General features: G+C 38.5%; 1 protein-coding gene across 3 annotated transcripts in view; it reads left to right on the top strand.

The window, feature by feature from the left end:
* CNKSR2 (connector enhancer of kinase suppressor of Ras 2) overlaps nucleotides 1-22,303 on the top strand; it is a 377,815-nt gene that overhangs the window by 113,561 nt on the left and 241,951 nt on the right. For all 3 annotated transcript variants that reach the window (XM_084643098.1, XM_084643099.1, XM_084643100.1), the window contains one exon: nucleotides 21,319-21,360. In XM_084643098.1, the coding sequence (XP_084499224.1) occupies nucleotides 21,319-21,360 (42 nt within the window). The remainder of the gene's footprint in view (nucleotides 1-21,318; nucleotides 21,361-22,303) is intronic.

Genomic DNA, 22,303 nt, shown 5'->3' on the forward strand with positions numbered 1-22,303 from the left:
TGTGATTGACTGGGACCAGGGCTTGGGAGATCTGCCCCTAGTCCCGAGCTCTGTCAGACTACTTGTATGACCTTGGTCAGATCTTTTAATTTCTCTATGGCACAGTTTCCCATCTGTAGAATGTGGATAATTTTACTTCCTTTCTCCCACTTTTGGTTTATTTATATTGTATGCTCTTTGGAGCAAGGTCAGCCTCTTGTGCACAGCAACTAACATAGTGAGGCGATGATCTATAATTTAGACAATAATAAATATGATTGCATATCACTTCCGAAATAGTTTAGTGTTATTTTTACATGAGATATACAGAATTGTCCTATTTATTTTTTGTACTGAGGAAACTTAAAATACACATAAATATAACAATAAATCTGTTAAAATAATATTTTTGTGCTTCTTATTTAAAATCTTTCCCACTGAGGATGCCTCATTTCCATTTTTTAAAGTGCTAATTGGTAAGAACTTGCCAAATATAACACTAAAACTGTAGGTCTTAAGCTCAGCTCAGCTAGATAGTTGTTTGTGTCAGCTATTCTTAACTAATGATCTGTCTTTAAGTATTCACACCATTAAAACTACTAATTGGTGTCTTTTTAAAGAGGCTTTTACATTTCCAGTCTCAGTGAGATCTATAAAACAGGTCAAGTTTGAGAAATATGAATACAGTAGCTTTTTAAGTGGATAACACCATTTTGCAAAGTGTACACTTAAGCCCCAGAACCTATCATCAGATATTTGCAGGCAAATACATATTGAAAACAAAGTACATTATAAAAAACATTGAGAGTGGACAGGGAAATCCACACACTTGCAGCCTCTCTCTCCATATTTGGTAGAAGGTTTGGTTGAAAGTTTCAAAAACATTTATCCAGGCCTCCAAGCACAAACTAAATATAGTAAATAGCCCAAATGATGAAGGTTTTGGAATGCTATAACTGACTGGAAACAGAGGTTTATAACATTTAATATTTTAAAACCTTTACTGCCTAGGATCCACATTGTTTAAATTTCAAAACCGTGTTCATAATGAGAATTGTTCCAGGGTACACATTATCCCTGGTTGTCATTTTCTTCCCATTTATAATTCAAAGAATATATGATGGCTAGTGATAAGGTGAAATGTAGGTTAAAGGAACACTGGAAACGTAAAACCTGATTCTATTTAGGAAAAGTGATACAACAGCCGTTTCATATTATTCTCTAAGAGTAGAGATAATCATGGGTAAGAATGACCTTGTTGAAATTAGAGTAGCTTATTTCTGTATAATACAATTTTTTAAATTGCAAACCTCAAGGGACATAGTGTAGTTTGGATAAGTTGCAGTCTGACCCTGGACGTCAGTGAATTTATAAGGTGTTTATGTATATATTTTTTAAATTTGATCATAATTTTAATCCATTTTTGGTTGCTATTCTAATACTGTGTTTATTAATGTCATTAATGGGCTCTGGTATACCTAAATCCAACTTTCAAAAATGATTTGGGCACTCCAGAACCCAAGTCTGAAGACATTCATTGTTTACCCACCAATGGTCCAGTATTTGAAAAATATCTAAAGTTTCATTGACTTGCAGTGAGGCCTGGGCTCTGAAGACTGTCGCTCTTTAAAATGGGACTTAGACTCCTAAGTCATACAGATTATTTGAAAAATTTACCCTTAGTTTCCCAAGTCACTGAGGTGCTTTTAAAAATTTTATAAAATAGTAATATAAACCCTCAGCTCCCAGAATACATGAATATATGAACTGTCAGCTTCCACATTAAAAGTTTTTAGCAATCATGGTTGGAGAGAAAAACATAAAAAATATAATCTCAGTGCACCTTAAAGACAATAACTAGAAAGCAAATAAATGAGCCCCAATTGTATATTTTAATTAAAAAAAAAAGAGAGAGAGAGCCAATCTCATGATATTTGGGTGTGCCTCTTGGTTTTTGAACATTTAGGATAGGCAATATTGAGCAAAGCCTGGGAAGAGAAGCAGGAGATAAAAGGCAGGTCCTGTGGTCAGTCTGGGTGAGAGAACAGGGAATCTCTCTGCTTAGAGTGCTGAAGAGAAACAACTATGGCTTTTAAGTCTTTCCTGGTAAGGGCCTGGGAAAGGCACTTGAATGAGAGAGCCATGTGCTGCCTGGAATAATAGACCTCTGCCACCAAATGAGGTGAAATGATTATTCACAGACCCTAGTGGAATGGCTGTGGACGCTGTGAGGACCCGAGTTGGGTGGCAATCATATTTTGGAGTTAAATAAATCTAAAGAAAATTTACTTATAGGTATCTGGCTTCCTTTCTAGACCGATACTTTGGATACTGTTAAAGACAACACTTACCAACTATTGCACATTGGTATCCTAGATTCCACAGTTATTTTCTGCATTAAATAGGGGCAGAAAAAGGATATTTCACCTACTCTCTTGGTAACTCTTCACAAAAATGTTAACTTTGTCATTTACTGTATTTATGTGACTCAGAGTTAATTGTAGAAATGAAGGTTCAGTCCTTGCATTTCTTGCATGCCTAAAACTGACACTTCAACTTTACCATGGTGAACCTGCTTGGAAATGGGAGCTTTAGATATGCAAGAAATGCAGGGTCAAGCCCTATCTCAGTAAACTGGTAAGGTCAGTGTGCACATCAGAGGTTTGTTTATTAGGGCAAACGTTTCAAATGAGATTGTCTGAAATTTGTGGTATAAAGGTTAAGGAGATAGCTGAGTCAGAAATACTGTGTACTTTTTTTTTTTGTATTGCTGAAATTCAATTAATTTTATTCCCTCTGTGGCCAGGTGAGCATCTGAGGAGTATATGTATCTAAAAATATATTTTGCTACAAATTATTTTGATACCCAGGAGCAATTACTGTATTTATAGTGTGGGAAGAAAATATGAGTAAAAGGCAGCTAGAAAGTCATTTGGTCCTAAATGATCTTCAGCATTTGAACATAGAAAGTGGAATTGAAAGTTTTTCATTAGAGGAATGAAATTTTGTCACTACAAAAACCTTTATTTTATGGTTTATGACACCTGCCAGTATCAAGCTATTAAACCAATATTTATGGGTTGCCCTTTTTTGTGATTGAAAAGAAGAGAAACTATTATGTCTATGAGAAACATTTTGGACACACTATAATTTTCAGCCTCTCATCTGTTAATGATTTTAGTGGAGATTTTCACCTATTGATTGAAAATGCCTTTAGCTGGAGAAATCACCCTTAGAACTGAAGTTGCATTCAGAATTCTGTCAGCAGCTAGAGCCAGCGAGATATATAGGTATATACCCATGCACTTCCTGTCAGCGCTGAAATAATTGTCGTGATTTCTGCCCTCAGCGTATCAACTCATCTTAGAATTATTACATCAGGAAGGTATTTTACTGTCTTCACAGCATATGTAAAGTGCAGACAAAAATGTGACCAGATATTTAGGGGAAATAAGATAGCACTTTTTTTTACAGAAAGGATAAAAATAATTCAGTTTAGAAGGGTGGAGGAAAAGAACCTTCTCTTATATAATATAACTCTCTATTAATTGTATCCCAGAAAATGGTTATTGATTTCTTTTGTTCTAGCTGTAACAGCAGAGGCTTGATCTAGTGCTACCCATTCTGGCAGATTTATGTAAGTTGAATTTTTGCATGAAATGTCTAGTTGCCATGATGATAGGTGCCGCTGTATATAAATTTTTAAAATAAGTAATGTTAAGGCAATTCTCTTTGTGTTCAACTACCTGGGTAATGATTACTTTTAGTTTGCATTATATTTAAGGATAGAGAAAATTACGGTTTCACAAAATATTCAGGGAAAAAAAGACCTACGTTTTTTACAACATTTTAGTTGTTATAAGATTTATAGGCAATTACTTTTTATAAAATAGATATTTTTAATAACTTACGTTATATTTCCCCTCAAATGCCTCTTTTCCAAAGAATGTTTTCTTTATCTTTCCTAAATGGATGTATACGATATATTCTCTTCTCCCCCGCAATTGTGCTTAGATATGATGTTCCTGATTGTATTAGTGATGGATAAGATAATTTTTACACAGCTGAATTCTGGATAGAGTTGGTTGGAGCAGGGGACAAGATGAGGGCCAAGGAGGTTAGAGAGGAGATAGTTACAGCCATTGAGGCACCAGAAGGTGAAAGTGTGGACAAGAATTTTTGTAGTTTGAATTGAGGGAACTGAAAAAATTTCTGAAATGCTGCAGGGAGGGAATCAAGAGAATGTGTGTGGGAAAGGAAGAGGAGTTGAAAATGGCACCCAGGTTCTGAGCCTGAGGGACAGAAGGTGGTGGAGTTGTTGACAGGGATGGAGAAAGAAGGGAGGGGGGAGGATTTTGGAGGAAACATGAGTTCATTTTTTAGTCATGTAGTGTTAGAGTTGGTGACAGATATCCAGGAGGAGATTCAAAGCTGTGAAATGTGAACAGAAGGGGAGAGAGATCTGTGAATCATCAGCACAGAGATGGTAATTAAAGCAGCATGAACTTAAGATGCTGCCCAACAACAGGGGGGTAGATGTAGAAGAGGAGAGAGTTGAAAGCTGAGCTCTTTGGGACACTGACAAAATGAGATGGAGAAGGACAAGCCGGTATGGGAGACCCTTAGGGAATAGTTAAAGAGATAGGAAGAAAATCAGGAAGGTATAGAGACTGTGACGCCTACTCTTGTATCATATATCATTTTAATCTTTGTTTGTCAGTGACTAAATAATTTAAATATTCGGCAAACGACGTAGGGGCCAATGAGGAGAGACACAGGCATTAGATTTTACTAAGTAGTGGTAAATTCATTAAAAGTTAAAATGATAAAATAAAAATCCACCCTCATCCCTTAGGGACAACTGCAGTGAAAAGGGTGGAAGCAGTGTCTGCTTTTGGCATTCATCAGCCTCATCTTCCCCCTCACTTTGAAGTTCAAATTTAGAACTGCCAAACTGTCCAAGGCCCAATACCATTTCATCCAAAGCCTTGACTTTTTAAAAAAACATTTTAGCATTTATGAATTTTAAAGGAATTTACTCTAGGCCTGCTCTATTGAAAGGCATTTTGCACAACGGCAGAAGGAAACCCCTAACCCTTTCCTATTGGCAGAAAAGAGCCTTACCTCATTTGCCTAATTCTGTAGGGTTAGGAGTCCAAATTGCAATATCGGTCACAATCTCATGCAGTAGCTTTGGAGACCATATTGTATTAAATCTCTGAATGGTTTACATATGAGTAGGGTTCCGTGTCCCTCACAGATGAAGACATGGATTCCGTGACTTTCCATGACCACTATGACTTTGCAGTGACTCTGCAGCTGTCACTGTGGCTGACCCAGGGCTGCCAAAGTAGCTGGCTCTGGGAACAGATGCTCAGGCAGCCCTGCAGCCAGCCACACTGGCTGCTGCTGGAGCAGCTCTGGGGCCAGCTGCACTGGTCGGAGCTGGAGCAGCTCTGCAGCCAGTCACTCAGGTGGCCCTGCAGTCAGCTTCCCCCACCACTGCTTGGGCAGCTCAGGGGGGCAGCAGGAGCAGCTGCAGCTTGGCAGGTTCCGGCAGCGGTCCTAGGTGTAGCCAGAGCAGTGGTAGGTGGGCTGACGGGAGGGAGGTTGGAGCAGCTGCTGCTCGGTGGCCCCTAGCAGCTGGTGCTGCTGGCTCCGGGCTTCCCCGCAAGCAACAGCCCTGCGGGCCTCCCACAGAGCGGTGCCCCCCCAGCTACGATTTAGTCAGGGATTTTTATAGTACAAGTAATGGACAGGTCATGGGGTGTGAATTTTTGATTATTGTCCGTGACCTGTCCATGAAAATACCTTTGACTAAATCGTAGCTTTATGTATAATTGTGTTCTACTCCATGGGGGAAGGTTACCACAGGTCCTCCAGGACACAGTGGTAAATGATTAATGTGTATCACCGAGACTAAACAGTTCTAGAGGTAGTTCCTGAAGTAATTTGCATATACTGGCTCAAGCTGGGTTTTCCAGAGACTAGGAGACAAAGAGCTTTTGGTATACAAGCATGAGCTTGAACTGATTTGTGGCCTTCTTTCTGATCCAGCAAAGGGAGAGGAACTTTTGTCTAAGCGGGGACCCTAACCTGGTGCAAGATTTGGAATGACTTTCACCTACTAGGGCACCATAAGAGTGATTGGTGACTCTTGTTATGTTTATTGTGTTTGTTTAAATTCATTTGTTTTCCTTGTAATATTTCTGCAATGCTTTTACCTCAGTAATAAAGGTGCTTGCTTAGAAGGAGCTTTGTGGTAACTTGCAAGTGCTGGCAATACATTGTTCATAGCCCTTGGAGAGAGACCAATCCACAGGGGCTGGCCTTAAGGCAGTTTGGCTTGCTGGTGATATTACAGGGTAAGGCAGGAAGCTGTGCTGCCTTAAAACCCCTGGTCAGAAGGCATCGGGACAAGGGTCCCCACCCAAAGACAGGTGATGGCTGGAGACCTGACTAGACACTCCTGGGATGCACTTGTCCTAAAACTGTGACACCAAGCACCAAGCTAAGTCTTTGCTGGTGCGTGCTGTGCTCAGTAATGGTACTTGAGAGGTCCAGATGCAAAAAGAGCTCTGTTGCCCGGGCCCTTCTTTATTAGGCATATATGCCACTCCGTGGTCAATCCTGGCACCACTGGGAGTTAAACAAAACCATGGTAAATGTACTGGTATAGTGTGCACTGGGGGGAGCATCAGGTGTGTAGCCATTACTACTCATTGCCCATAGCTATATTTAATATCTGAAAATCTTTTTAAAATGTGATAAAATTTAATAACTCCATTAAACTGCCCTATTAACTTTCATACTGTGTGGTCCTATGAGTGATGAGTTTTCTTATTCATATGTTGTCCATTGATGTGTTAAGAAATTGTAAAGAAAGGTACAAATAAACTATATAAGGAGGTAACTTTTAAACTGTAACAGAGGAAAAGCAAGGAAATTCAAAGATTAAATGTCATCTTTAAGCTATCTTAACTTTAAATAGGCACTGTCCATTTCATTTGGAATGTGTATATTTTTTAAGAAGTTGTTCATGGTATGGCATGATCTCGTAATGTATTTTAAAAACCCCGCACAAAACTCAAAAACAAAACAAACAAACAAGCAAAACCTCCTCCTTTTGATTGCGACCTTTGTCCTATTGGAAATACAGTTTTACACCACACACACACACACACACACACACACACACACACACACACACGCGCACACACACACACACACACACACACAGAGAAAATTTACAAAATGTAAAATACCTAATGATCATACAGTTTGCCTCACTACTAATGCACATTTGTTCCTTACCTTATTTTTTCTAGATTTCTAATCTAAAGCAAATATATATTTTAATGAGGCTGTTTTTCTGCATTTTTTGCTCAAATGTTTTGTGTAGTTCTTTAGAAAATACGCTTGTGTATCTCTCTCTCTCTCTCTCACACTCACACACACACACACACATCAAATTTGATTACTTATCATAAAACAATCAGGAGCTTTGTACATTTATTGATTGCATACCTGTAAATCATGGTTTTGGCAGTAAAGCTCTTTAAATATCTTCAGTTTTCTAATCATTATGCAAGAGTTGTGCTGTACTAAAGTGTGCTCAAAACAGCATCTGCTTCAATTTTTCCATAGGTTAGATTATTTTGACCTAATTTACTGTTTCTGAACCACCCTAGAGTTATTCTGTTCTCACCTGAGTTTCATTAATCAGATTTTTCATGCATTTGGTATTTTCAATAATGACAGGCTAAATTGATTGCATGTACCTTGTTTTTGTAGTTCTCTGTAAAGTACCTAGTTCATGTTGTCACTATACAAACAATAAATAGTGATGATAAATAGATCTGCAGAGTATCTTCCACCTGCTGCACTCCTTTCTAAGTTTTAGTCTATTTTTAAAGAACTCTTGTCATAGCCTACCGTAAAGATTCCAATTAAATCCCTGATTCGTGGTCTCATTAACAGTCTAATTTTGTATGTTACTAATTTAACTTCTCAGGAGTTACCTTCACAACTAATGCTCTATGTAAATATAGTTTTAAACTGAACTAAGTTCCATTGAAATATTGATGCAGGATCAAGCCCTAAATGAATTTTTTGGATAAGAATAATTTTGAGGCCAAAACAACATTCTTTTGGCTAATGCAGTGCTGACTGATGGAGAAACAGAGGGTAACATTTTACAAAAAACAAGTTAATCACCTTTATTTTTGCTAACTAAGTAGCAATACTGACAGACCATCTTACTGCTGGAAATTCTACTAATAAAGAGTTCAGTTACCGTTCTAACCAACTTTAGAAGCAAAGGCGTTAAAAGGATTAATGAGCTTTATTCCGGTCAGTGGTTACATTGACAAACGAGAGAGTCATATAAATTATTTGGCACTACTGGTCACTTTAATTCTTCTTATTTCTGTTTATTTGTTTATTACATTCATATTTTTCATTGATTTTAAGGTGAGTTTTGCAAAAGTGCTCAGCAGTGGCCTAATTCTACAACTTAAATCAATGGGAGCAAACTTTGGTTGCCTTCAGTGGGAACAGATTAAACCAAGCATTTATGAAAAATCATTCCTTTCAATACTTACTTATGGATATTTTGATTTCACTTATGAGATATTTCCCTTATCTGAAAAGCTTTTGTATGTTGCTCTTTAAAGTGATGGTTCCTGTGACAGATCAACTTCAGAGTGTCAAAAATTTCTTATCAGAAGAAATCTTAAAATAAAGTTACTGAAATATTAGGTGAATGTCTCTTTAAAGAGCTGATTCCAAAGTATAACACTAGCCTAGATACAGTAGAGATTTTAAAAGGAGGTTAATTAGCATTCCAAAACGATGTCCGTAACCCAAAGGCAATTGCACTGGGGATGAAGTAAGTGAGGGCAGGTGCAGGAAGGACTAACTGTTAATTGTGTGATAAACCTTCAAATTAACTTCTGAAGACGTAAATTGTAAAGAGCATGTAAGAAAAATTAGAACCTAGAGATTTTTATCAAAAGCCTCAAGTTCAGTCCTGAATGGAATTGGCAAACAGACAACTGACATTGCATGAAAGATTGGCTGCTATATTACCGGGGTTGGGGCACCTGTCTAAATACCTTGGTGAGAAGGGAACAGATGGAGAGGTCACAGATAGAGAGATCAAAGCAACCTGAACATGTTTAGCTGAGGAGTGGGATGAATGACACACCTACCTTGAAACTAATGCAACAATGACTAAACAGGTTTCAGAGTAGCAGCCGTGTTAGTCGATATTCGCAAAAAGAAAAGGAGTACTTATGGCACCTTAGAGACTAACAAATTTATTTGAGCATACGCTTTCGTGAGCTACAGCTCAAACAGAAACTCCAAAGGTGGCATGTGCCTGGATCTTGTTGAGGAAGACTCTCTTAGTTGAGATTTGGAGGAGAAAAAAGCTGTGATGCTCCATAGGTATCTAGGATTTTAGAAGAGCTAAATGAAGCCCTTCCCAAAATGGATCATTAGGTGGCAGGGAAGGCTGGATGTTACTCCTGACCAGAGGCCCCTACAGAAGATACGGCTAGTGTTAAGTGCAGATTTTAACTTCTTACAGCACAGCAGAGCAAACAGCTGAGAAAGAGAGACTGGGTCTATTCTTTGCACATCAGCAACAGAATTGTATGCTAAACTCTGATTGGAAGTACAATTACAATCAGTTATACCTGAGCACACCTACTGAACACAATGGGATTGTCACAGGTGTAATGAAAGACCTAATTAGACCCATGGAACCATTAGTATTTGAGGTGAGAAGGAAAAGACCCAGCTAGATATTTGTATTCCAGATTGTGTGGGCAAGACAGATAGTTAGAAAAAGTATATTTTATTCGTAAATTGAAAACACTTAGTCTGGAAGTGATTAAGGGAAAATAGAACCCATGTTTAGAGTCACTTTTGTGAAAAGAACTCCATTGATATCTGTTTGTTACTGTATAATTTAGAATTGTGTGAGAGACTAATAGCTTGTCAGATTCATTTCATTTTACATCATGAAGGTTTTTCTATATACCTTATATGCTTAGGTGAATATATAAATATCCCATAGATGCAGCAAGGATTGTCACTATTCATTCCTGTAAAATCTCATGAATAATAGACTTGTAACTAGAGGAGCAGAAGGGCCCAAAGAACTGCTTCTGGGTATAATTAAAGGAACATTAAATAATTTAATCTGTCAGATCTCACTTGCCTTGTGTTATTTGTAAAAGTAACGTGGGAGTAATTCTATATCCATTTTTTGATCGCCCTTCCTTTCCCATACAAGATGGGTATAATGACATGTACACTCTCCTCATCTTGGGCAATATATTTATTTATTTAGTAGACACGCGAACTTAAAAAGTACAAAGAAATGATGATTTACACTTTTTACATATTTGCTTAGGTAAGTTTTTAAACTATTATAGAATTTTTGGAGCGCTTTTATAATATACTGTAAAAAGCAAGGTTTGCAGAATAGGTACTGAACAGTTACAGAAAGAAAACACAGTATTAAAGCATTTCTGAACCATTTCCTTCCAGGTTAATTAAGGACTTCAGTGTTCTGTAAAAGTTTACTAATCTGTTCCCAGTTATTATTTGTTTGAAGGTGGTATAGAGAAAAACAGGAAAATAAACTTTTCATTGTATGCTCTCTGAATATTAAATGTTAATCTTCTGGTGATGTGCATGTGTTTATTGCAATAATTGCCCTGATTTACTGATGATGTAGATTGGCTGCAGTATCACCTTGAAATCATTTGGTGCTTTTTTTTTTAAATAAATTGTAGCCTCCCTCCAAACACTCATTTTAATCCCGTGTAATTATTAAAGTTACAGTGATAGAGTTCATACAGAATAAAATAATTTATAATGTTTCTGTGTCTAGTTTTTTCTTTATTTTTAGTCTTGAAGGGATCATTTTAAAATATAAGAGCCATACTGGGTCAGATCAATGGTCCGTGTAACTCAGTATCCTATCTCGGAAAGTGATTAGGGCCAGACGCTTCAGATAGAATGAACAGAACAAGCCAATTTTGAATGATCCGTCTTCTGTCATCCAGGCCTAGTTTCTGGCCATTGACGATTTAGGGACACCGGGAGCATGGGGTTGTGTCCCTGACCATCTTGATCCCTTTTGTCATTAATCATTAGTTTTTGTTGGGAGGTGGATGGAGGCGGAGTTACAGTAATCTAGTTTAGAACATCTGATATGACTTTTAAAACAAAAAGCAAAAGCAGTTTTATCAACCAACTATTTTTAAGCTGGAAACAAACTTTAGTTGCTGCCCTCATATGACTAAGTGTGGAGGGAAGATTGAGTTGCTCGTGAAGGACATTTTTATTTCCCAAGTGACTTGATTACCGTTCTTGAATTATGTTCATAACCTTGTGTGTGTTTCAGTGACTGAAAATCTGACATAATAAAAGATATATACATGGGTGCCTTAATTGTGCAAGCTCTGGAAGGCTGTGAAAGAAAGCAAAGAAACCAGTGGTGAAGAAGCTGAAATGCAGTTAATTCAAGAGCTGCCTTGGGGATGAGACCTCTCATAGATGAATTCTTATGCTCTGCAACTCTCTATTCCAGTTTATTCTACCTTCCTAGTGCCATGCAGCCTGGTTGAACAACCCTGACTTCACATGGCCCTAAGAAGTGGAGAAGAATGAATGATTTTATGATTAATTTACAAGATTAGGAATTAATAAGGAGACCTGGATTCTGTTTCTGGCAAATCATTTAATCTATCTGTTTCTCAGATCTCCATCTGTAAATTTTTCTTGCCTCACAGTGGTATTGCAGGAACAACTAAATAAATTAATGAATAAGGGAGTCTGATGGCCAGGAATATACACAGTCCTTCTTCAAATATGAGAAGTGGTTATTGCCTCTTGCACTCCCTCATCTAAGAGTGAGTAATATGGCTGAAATTTTAATTTAATTTAATTTTTTTTTATTTTTGCAATTAACAAATGAAAGTTTATGATTTACTTGTGTGTTTTTTTTTCATTTCTGGTATCCCATAACTGTTTGTAAGTGACTGCATCTTATTTTCTAATTAGCACAACTTTACAGGAATGGGAATAAAATCATAGGGTTCACAAGTACTTGCAACTGCCAAACCGATTATAATGCGGCAAGGGTCTAGCGAATGTGGTGTGATCGATATTGCAACCGCAGCCAGTATCTTTGGGAGACATTGTATTAAATGTATGAATGTTTACATATGATTGTGTTCTACTGTGTGTGTGGGAGAGTTATCACATCTCCTACAGGAACTAAAAAAGATGCCCGGGGGGTGATTAAGTCTAGTCACTGAGACTAAGCAACTCTAGAGAGGTGTCACCTCTGGGGTGGCTTCAGATACTGTTAAAACTGGGTTTTCTAGAGACCAACAGACAAAGAAAGGGCTTCTGATATAAATGGCTGGGTTTACACAGGCTTCTGGTTTCTTTATGATCCAACAAACCAACAGGGCCTTCTGTCCGGGGGTGGGGGGGAGGGGGCAATCTTTGCAAAAGGGTTGGAAAGACTTTTGCCTATTAAGGTCCCATAAGACTGATGAGTGACTGCTGGTACTAATCTGGTTATTTTTATTATGTTTTATCTGTGATGCTTTTACCTTTAATAGTATATGTGCTTGCTTAAAAGGAGCTGTGTGGTAACTCATAATTACTGGGAATACACTGGAACATAGCCCTCGGAGAGAAAGCAATGCACAGGGACTGGCCTTTAGGTAGATTGGCTGCTGGTGATATCCCAGTGTAACCAGTGAGGTGTGCAGTCCTTTAAAAAACAACAACAACAACAACAACAAAAAACAGTCTAGAAGGGACTGGAATAAGGGTTCCTGTCCAGAGATGGGTGATAACTGGAGGCCTGAGACCTGACTGGACACTCATGAAGTGGAACATGGGGGTGGGGAATACCCTGAAACTGTGACAGAAAGTATAAGAGCAATGGCAATATTGTGACACAAGATCATAGCCCATAGGCACCTGGAGAAGTGAAGCCCGTGACAGACAATTTCAGCAGGTTGCCAACTCTGTATATAAAACTATATAAAATACATCTGTTTCACATGGGCACAGAAATCCAGATTCATCTTAGTCTTTTCCATAAGATTCCCTATAGTGCAAATTTTTTGGTACTGGTACATGGTCCATGGTACATGGTCCAAGTTATTTTCAGCCTATCGGGTTTTTCTGCGGAAAAGGACCTAGGGATGACAGTGGACGAGAAACTGGATATGAGTCAACAGTGTGCCCTTGTTGCCAAGAAGGCCAATGGCATTTTGGGATGTATAAGTAGGGGCATAGCCAGCAGATCGAGGGACGTGATCGTTCCCCTCTATTTGACATTGGTGAGGCCTCATCTGGAGTACTGTGTCCAGTTTTGGGCCCCACACTGCAAGAAGGATGTGGATAAATTGGAGAGAGTCCAGCGAAGGGCAACAAAAATGATTAGGGGTCTGGAACACATGACTTATGAGGAGAGGCTGAGGGAACTGGGATTGTTTAGTCTGTGGAAGAGAAGAATGAGGGGGGATTTGATAGCTGCTTTCAACTACCTGAGAGGTGGTTCCAAAGAGGATGGTTCTAGACTATTCTCAGTGGTAGAAGATGACAGGACAAGGAGTAATGGTCTCAAGTTGCAGTGGGGGAGGTTTAGGTTGGATATTAGGAAATACTTTTTCACTAGGAGGGTGGTGAAACACTGGAATGCGTTACTTAGGGAGGTGGTAGAATCTCCTTCCTTAGAAGTTTTTTAAGGTCAGGCTTGACAAAGCCCTGGCTGGGATGATTTATTTGGGGATTGGTCCTGCTTTGAGCAGGGGGTTGGACTAGATGACCTTCTGAGGTCCCTTCCAACCCTGATATTCTATGATTCTATGATTAATGTTTCCATGTATTCATGTAATTGTCCTCTTGTAGGCTACGTGTTGAGCATTCTGGCCCAGATTCAGCAAAATACTTCAGTGGGACTACTCAAATAAAGTTAAGCAGATGAAGTCTCTGGGACTACTCACATTTAAAGTGAATCATGCGCTGAATTGCTTTTGCTGGATCAGGGCCACAGTGCTCAGCACCTTGCAGGATTGAGCCCTAGTGTATGCCCAATTCATTCATTAACAGTTTATGTAATCTGCCCTGGCCAACTTCCAAGTATTGATACATTAGGAGGCTTGGGAGATGAAGTCAAAGGGAGGAGTGCATAGTATAGTGATCAATTCGATAAAAAGAATATTATTAGCTACTAAATCTGGATTCCACTAGCCTATGCAACATCATACCAGTGGAACTTTGATTTTTGTTGTTGAATGTTGCCCTCTGTGAATTCAGTGGAATTGTAAGAGTGTTGTTCCTATGGTATGTTAGGATATTATTTAAGCTGGTGATTCTGTAAAATAACATCACTTCATTGTGAGATGATTTACAACAAGCTGTGATTCAAAGGAGTGGACAACAGAGTAAAAAGGTGCTGCTGCAGTTATTTTTTCAAAGAAGTGGAAAACAGAACCGGGGAAATAATAAACAGGAGAATTAGAGACACAATGGGAGAGGGAAGAAGACACTAGAAACGTATTGGATCATAAAAGTTAGTGATGGGGAGGAAAATGGAAACTACGATAAATGCATGTGTGATGCTGGCAAACCAGCAGTCAGGTTAGGATCAACAGGCCAAATAACTGTGTAAGAACCTTAGAGGTTTGTGGAGGCATTGCAACAGGAATCAGGACAATTCACTTATGTGGGGGTATCAAAGAGATGTTAAAAGGGGTTAATAGGAAAAGCCCATTCATTTGTGTTGATAAGAAATCAAGGAAGATGCTGTGTGCATGTTTGTCTGTATCCTGTAACTCTAATTACCTCAAATATGCAATGATACTCAGTTGTCATTAGATCAAAGGTCTGTATTTAACATTTGGTTGTGTATTCACAAGATGTGTATATACTGTATGACTCAAATGAACATTACTTGTATCATCTTCAGCTTATCTCTCCCTGTTATAATGAATGACCGACAATTGCTTTATGTTAATCAATATAGCTGGGTTACTTGTGTATACATAGGAAAGAGAATTTTAACTTCAAGGAATGAGTCCTTGTGGGCTCAACAATGAGGAATCTTCGAACACATGCTGTGCTCACAACACTTGGCAGCCTGTTTCAGCTATAAAAGAAAAACCTCAGGCAGGATCCTGCCGGCTCTGGTCTGCTGAACTCTAACAGGGAAAGTTTAGCTATTGGACATAAATCCCCAAGTAATTACTTGGGATGCCCTGAAAGAGTCGTGAAGAGACTCGAATAGACTCTACCTCTAAGCTGCTCTGTGTATGTGTGAAATGTGTATATATATATCTGTGATATATGTCAGTGCTTTTTACTTGGTCCATTGCTTCAAATACAGTATATCTAATTTTGGTTAGATTACTTTCTCTTTAAACTCTCTATTGTGTCTGTAATACCCAAAGCAAGGTAGGCACTTTGCAGATGAGTTTCATTCTGTCCTAAATACCTTACTATCTTAATAGACAGAATGCAGAAGAATGTTTATGAGGAATATGAGGGGTGCAGTTTGAGTGCTTCAGTACTGAAGTTTACCAAGCTTTTTTAATTATATTAAAATTATATTTTCATTTATATTTTTAATTATATTAAAATCTAAAATAAACCAACTCTACCTTTCCATAGGCTTGTTTTGTTTTGTTGCATTTTAACCTTTACGTATATTTTGTAACCTCTTCCGCATGTGTAATCCTTTCCTCCCCTCTCTATCTTGAGTCTTATCTTTTCCTTTCATGTTGTGAATACTTAGCTTGTTCCCAGCTGCTTTTGTAGAGTTCATTCTTGCTGTTCCTGCTGTTTGTGGAGGGAGAGACCACTGGAGCCTGATGATGATAATTAATTTCATCACTCCTTTTCATTTTGATGCCTGATGATGGGATATGTACTATTTTGGAGATAAACCCTTTGCTGGTTTCAGAGTAGCAGCCATGTTAGTCTGTATCCACAATGCGTAACTCTTGTGGATACAGTACTTGTGGCACCTTAGAGACTAACAAATTTTATTGGAGCACAAGTTTTGTGGCTTATGCTCTAAACCCTTTGCTGGATTTTCTGAAATATAAATTTGGGACCAGATCCTGGCTGGTGTAAATCAGTGTGCACTAGCTTATGCCATATTTTACTAGCTGGGGATCCGGCACATCACATAGACTAAAGAAACCTTTTTGATTTTTCTGGTACATACAATATGTGTAGTAGCTCTAGCTTTACGCATATTGCAGTATTCACCCATTTGTAGTAACCATCAACCTTGTTCAGCTGTTTTAGTTGAAATGGTACTAGTAGGGTCAAATAGCCTAGGGTCAGTTAAAAATTGTTCATTAAGAAAATTTTGGAGTGCAGAGCGTTAATGTGTAGAGCAAAAAATCTCTCTGTTCATGTGTATTCTGCTTAGAGGAGTAATCGTGCTATTGTTTCACAGAAATGGTAACTAATTGTCATCTCTTGTGGGAGTACGGCTTGGCTGTGGGTGACAGTTTATATGCATACTAGCTTTTCTAAAGAGAAAAAAAGTTTAACTTCAACTTGTACACGAGCTGTGAGCCAACTTAATTGCAATACTCAAATAACCTAATTGAATTGTTTTTTGAGGGGAATTTTCAGCAGTGGGACATGGGCTAACTCTCTAGGTGTGGAGGGAAGAAAGGTTCTCTAGCTGTGGGTGGTGTGGTATTAAAAACACTAATTAGGTGCTGATTGTGCCGTTAACAACACTTTGCAGTTCTCAAGTTTTTTAAATTGTTAAATGAAATGGGTATGAAAAGCCATACTTGCAAATTGTAAGCATCTCCATAATAAGTGGCCAATATTTCCTTCTCTATAAAGGGATGTTATAAAGGTGACTCACATTAATTATTCTGATCAGTTGGTGAGGATAGAACACAAAGTAATAGACTGAAACTGTAGCAGAAGCAATTTAGCTTAAATATTAGGAAAAAATCACTAAGTTTGGAGTGTTGTGAAATTATTGTTGGAGATAGTCAAGAAAGTGAAATGCTTATTTACAGGGATAGTTAGAAACAATAAAATAAAACATGCTGTGAGGCAGGGATTTAGATTAGATGAACCCAAGACCTTGATCCTGCATTAGGATCTGCTAGCATGCCTGGGCACTTGCATCCCTGCCAAGTTTCACTGACTTCAGGAACACCTCCTAAATTATTAGGATATGCTACATCCACCAGCTCCTCACCTCTGGTGACATTTTCCCTAACCCTGACCCCTCCCTTCCACCCAACATCTTCACTTCCTTCACCTGCCCCTACCAGCACCTCTGCCCCTCTCATGCCACTTTTCCCAAACTCTTGCTGCCCCCACCCTACCCTTCTCTTGCTCTCTCTGGAACGCTCACTCCATCTGTAAAAAAGATCACAGCCATCCACAAACTATTCATGCCTTGCTCTCTCCCACTCCTGGATCTCAGAGAGAAAATAGATCCTTTGGTGTCACTGGCTCTGCAGCTGTCCTCTTTTGGAGGCCTCTTCTGTTCTCATTCTCCCTGCTCTGGATCAGACTGTGGTGAGGGTGCTGGGCTTCTGCTCCCTTGTTCCTACTACTTCCAATTCTGCCTTCTTCCCCCTTCCAACTCTTTCTCCTTTTGAACAATAGTATATCCAACTTTCCTCTCCTCTCTCCCTCCATGTTTCTGTCATCTACTGTGCATCTAGTTCCTCCCCCATCAGACTTCCTCTCTGACTTGGACTCCTGTCACTCTCTTCCTCATCATCTCTTATACTTAATTTCAGTCCTTCAGCTTCCATGTTGATGACCCATCTGTTTTCTTAGCTGCATGTTTCCTCGCCCTGACCTCTTCATTTGACCTGCAGTCCTTGTTCAACTCTTCCATTCACCAAAAAGGCTGTTAACTTGACATGGTCTTTACCAAACACTGCACATGTGCATTCTCTCTCGCAGAGTGCCCCATTTCTGACCATCACCTGATCTCTTTCACCATCACCCATTAGCACCCTTTCTCATGCTCCTTTCAAACAGGAGGACTACATTAATGAAAACTAGGGGACTTACAGTTCAGAACTTTGGTGCCCGCTGCTATTCACAGCCCTATTGACTAAACTATGCAGACATAGCGTAAGTGTTTGTATATAGACAAGCCTTGAGATACAGCCTTTTGATTTTATTTGCTTTTTCAGCTTTGGCGTGTCTTTTGGGGGAGTTTCAGGATTACAATAAAGCTTGGGCTGGTGAGTCCATTCATCATAGATGTATGACTGGCAGTGAGTATAAGTCCATTTGGCCATGTTATTCTGTTCAGACCTAGAAATCTAATTCTAAGAATTTCCCAGTTGGTTTTCAATTTCTAGCATTGTAGTTATTGGTCTGTCAGAACTAGACAGTTTGTTCCCCTTTCTTTGGATTCCAAGCCCAGGACATATGTTTTCTTCTAATGTTTGTTTAACTGTTACGTGACAGAGTGGCAATTGATATTGATCCTTGCTAGTCTTCTGCTGTTTGTAATAAACAATATTGCTTTTTAAAAAATATAATATTTTTGTTCTGGTTTGGGTACGTTGAGGATGTGCTGGTTGTCTGTCACACTTAATTGCCAATACTAAAAGTACTGCTTCTCAATGACCACTTAAATACAAAGTTTCTGATTGGTTCATTTTGGGATGAAACAGAAGAAGGGGCAACAGCAGACAAACTTTGTAACCTGAAGCCCACATAAATCCATTATTTTATACATTTAGTTTTCTCTTTTGTGTGTGTTTTTAAATGGTTTAAAATATGGAATTAGAGTAAATTATTGTGTAATTTAGCACTTCTACTTAAAATATCTATAGATATTTCATCATAAGTGACTTATATTATTTACCCACAATTTAATAGTTTTTCCTCTTGGCTATTAAAATATTTGCTATATAGTCATTCGTGTTTTACTTATGTGAAGAAAAAATATTTTACTTATTATAGTTTAAGTACTCTCATTTTGAACTGTTTTATTTGTTTTCAGTATTATTATGTAATTCAGGCTCATAAAGAAAAATAGCATTTTCTCCAGAGTAGATAACTGATTAGACTCTGTTCTGTTTAATTTGAGTACTTGATTGTAGTAGTTTCATATGTAATATGAATAGTTTACTGTCTGCTCAGTGATACTTGGATTTTTAAATGTTGCTAAAATGTTTTGCAGTTTCTCATTGCTATTTTTGCAAAATGATTCCTGCAGAACATAAATATATCCAAATTGAAAATGTTACTTACCCTCTCACATTTAAAAGTGAAACGTGTCTTTTGCAGGTAAGAATGCAGATGCTTCATTGATGTCTGCATATAATTGTTAGATTTTTTTATTTGGCTAGATTTTCATTGGCTATATTATTAGCAATGCCTTGCCAATACAAACAGCTACTATTAGGAAAGTGTTCCCAAGTTAACCTGTTGGTTCTACTCTGTGAAACTTAAGAACAGGTTAGTTTTGGGTGTTTTTTTTTTTTCTCCCCCACGATTAGCACCAGAAGTATTTCACGGTTTAGAATTGCCCACACTGGTATTTCTGCCAAAAATTGATCTTGTACTCTCTGCACTATTGGAAAAAACATTTAAGAGATGTAAGACTTAAAATATGAGCACCATTTTTTGAATTATTATTTGTATTACAGTAGAGATTAAAGGATCCATCTGAAACTGGAGTAATGCTTTCAACAGCGTACATTTTATTTCATATGCACAAAAATATTCCTCCTCTTTGCTTTTCTCTTCCCTATATTTCCTAGTCTCTGTATCTGCCACGATTTCTGTCCCTAATCATAGCATATCAGGGTTGGAAGGGACCTCAGGGGGTCATCTAGTCCAACCCCCTGCTCAAAGCAGGACCGATGCCCAACTAAATCATCCCAGTGAGAGCTTTGTCAAGCCTGACCTTAAAAACTTCTAAGGAAGGAGATTCCATCACTTCCCTAGGTGACCCATTCCACTGCTTCAGCACCCTCCTAGTGAAAAGTTTTTCCTAATATCCAACCTAAACCTCCCCCACTGCAACTTGAGACCATTACTCCTCGTTGTGTCATCTGCTACCACTGAGAACAGTCTAGATCCATCCTCTTTGGAACCCCCTTTCAGGTAGTTGAAAACAGCTATCAAATCCCCCCCTCATTCTTTTCTTCTGTAGACTAAATAATCCCAGGCCCCTCAGCCTCTCCTCATAAATCATGTGCTCCAGCCCCCTAATCATTTTTGTTGCCCTCCGCTGGACTCTTTCCAATTTTTCCACATCCTTCTTGTAGTGTGGGGCCCAGAACTGGACACAGTACTCCAGATGAGGCCTCACCAATGTCAAATAGAGGGGAATGATTATGTCCTTTGATTTGCTGGCAATGCTGCTACTTACACAGCCCAAAATGCCGTTAGCCTTCTTGGCACACTGTTGACTCATATCCAGCTTCTCATCCACTGTAACCTCTAGGTCCTTTTCTGCAGAAAATCCAACCCCTGAATCTTCTATCCTCTATCTTTCTATGCTTTCTCATTTTTGTTGATAGCACCTTACATTCTTTGCAAAGTGATCACATGTGTACAACCCTCAGTGTGCTCTGTGTATGTAACAGTCTGACTCACTTTTCTTCTTCATTCTCCATCCTCCATGTCCCCAAGTCCATGGGTGATGATTCAACTCACCTTTTCTCTTCTCTAAACTTTGCCCTCTCTCTCTGAAGTGCTACATAAACATGATGATTCAACTCAGTGTATTGTGGATAATTCAACTCCCTCTCCCAATTTCCTTGATCAGATTGGAATGGGAGGGACAATTGCTTTCTGCACTAGGGAAATGTTTTAATCTCTCACACCTATTTTAAATCGATTGAAATGTAAGCTGGGTTACATTTTGTTTTTTTGGTGGGTGGGAGATGTTTCCGTGATATTAAGGAAAAGTAAGGATAAAATGAGAAAGGAGGAGGAAAGAGATATGGGTGAGGAGAAAGACGCCAGCCAGCCATGACTGTAGTAGGGCATGGCACAAAAGGATATTAGGGAGAGGGGAATAAAATCCATCTTGTGGGATTTCAACAAAAATAAGGTGGAGAACCAGAGGTATAGGTCTTTGCTACTCAGGATTTTCTTCTTATTCTACTCTCTCTATTTGGGTTACATAAATCCTTCCATCATAGTTGGGACACTGAAATGGGGTTTTCTCCGTAAATTTTTCAGTATGATTAACCTTAAAAAAAAGCAATTTTCCAAGGAATGTTTTACTTAGTGACTTAATGTCCGTCGTCTACTTTCTCTTTTCAGGATTGTACAGTATATGAAACGGAGAATAAAATTCTTCATGTGGTGAGTAGTCCTTGGATTTCTATAAACACACATCTCTACTGTGTAACATCCATGACTTTATCTTTTCTTTTCTTAGCAGTAGTGTCTGTGGTGGTGGTGAACTAATTTGGGTACGATGCATCATTTTAAATAACCAGCAACATGGAGAATCATTAGCAAATAAGTAGGGAGATGCTTGAAGCAGGACGCTGGATCTGAATATCCCTTTTTGGAGAAGATTGCATCCAATTCAAACTCTGATTTGGGCCCATCTCTGCTGATAGACAACAGATATTAAAATGTGGTTATGGTCACAGAAATGGCTATGTAAAAATGACATTTGACTCAACAAATCTGCTCTCTAGGCATACACAGTAGCATCTGTTTATTTCAGTGAAAAAGTTTAAAGTTTATACTACTTTTTACTCCTGTTACCACTGCAGACCCAATAAAACTATGGGAGAATGAAACCTACTCCTCCTGGCTCATGTATCATTAGCAGAAATGCTTACTACGTTCCACTTGCATAATCTTTATTGCTGTTGATAATACGTCTGACTTTCAAAATGCAGTTTATGTTTGAAGGGCTGCTCAATGGAGGGGGTGAGGAGACAAAAATGTGAGAAGTTTTTCTGGAAATGATTGAGGCAATGAACGTGGAACCCCAGTATAAAATATTTAATTGCTTGTCAGACTATAACTATATTTTGGTAGGTATTGAGTTAATACTGACCATGTTTCTAAAGTCAGCCACAAATAGTGCTGTTCCTGAGAGCAAGTAGTGAATTGGTTTTACTTACAACACACTTTTTATTTCACTGGTCAGATAGACTTTGATACCTACTCTTTATGCTACTTGGAAAAGGAGTACTTGTGGCACCCTAGAGACTAACCAATTTATTTGAGCATAAGCTTTCGTGAGCTACAGCTCACTTCATCGGCTGCATATTGTGGAAAATACAGA

The sequence above is a fragment of the Lepidochelys olivacea genome (genome assembly GCF_965140295.1).
Source record: "Lepidochelys olivacea isolate rLepOli2 genome assembly, chromosome: 1".
NCBI lineage: Eukaryota > Metazoa > Chordata > Testudines > Cheloniidae > Lepidochelys > Lepidochelys olivacea.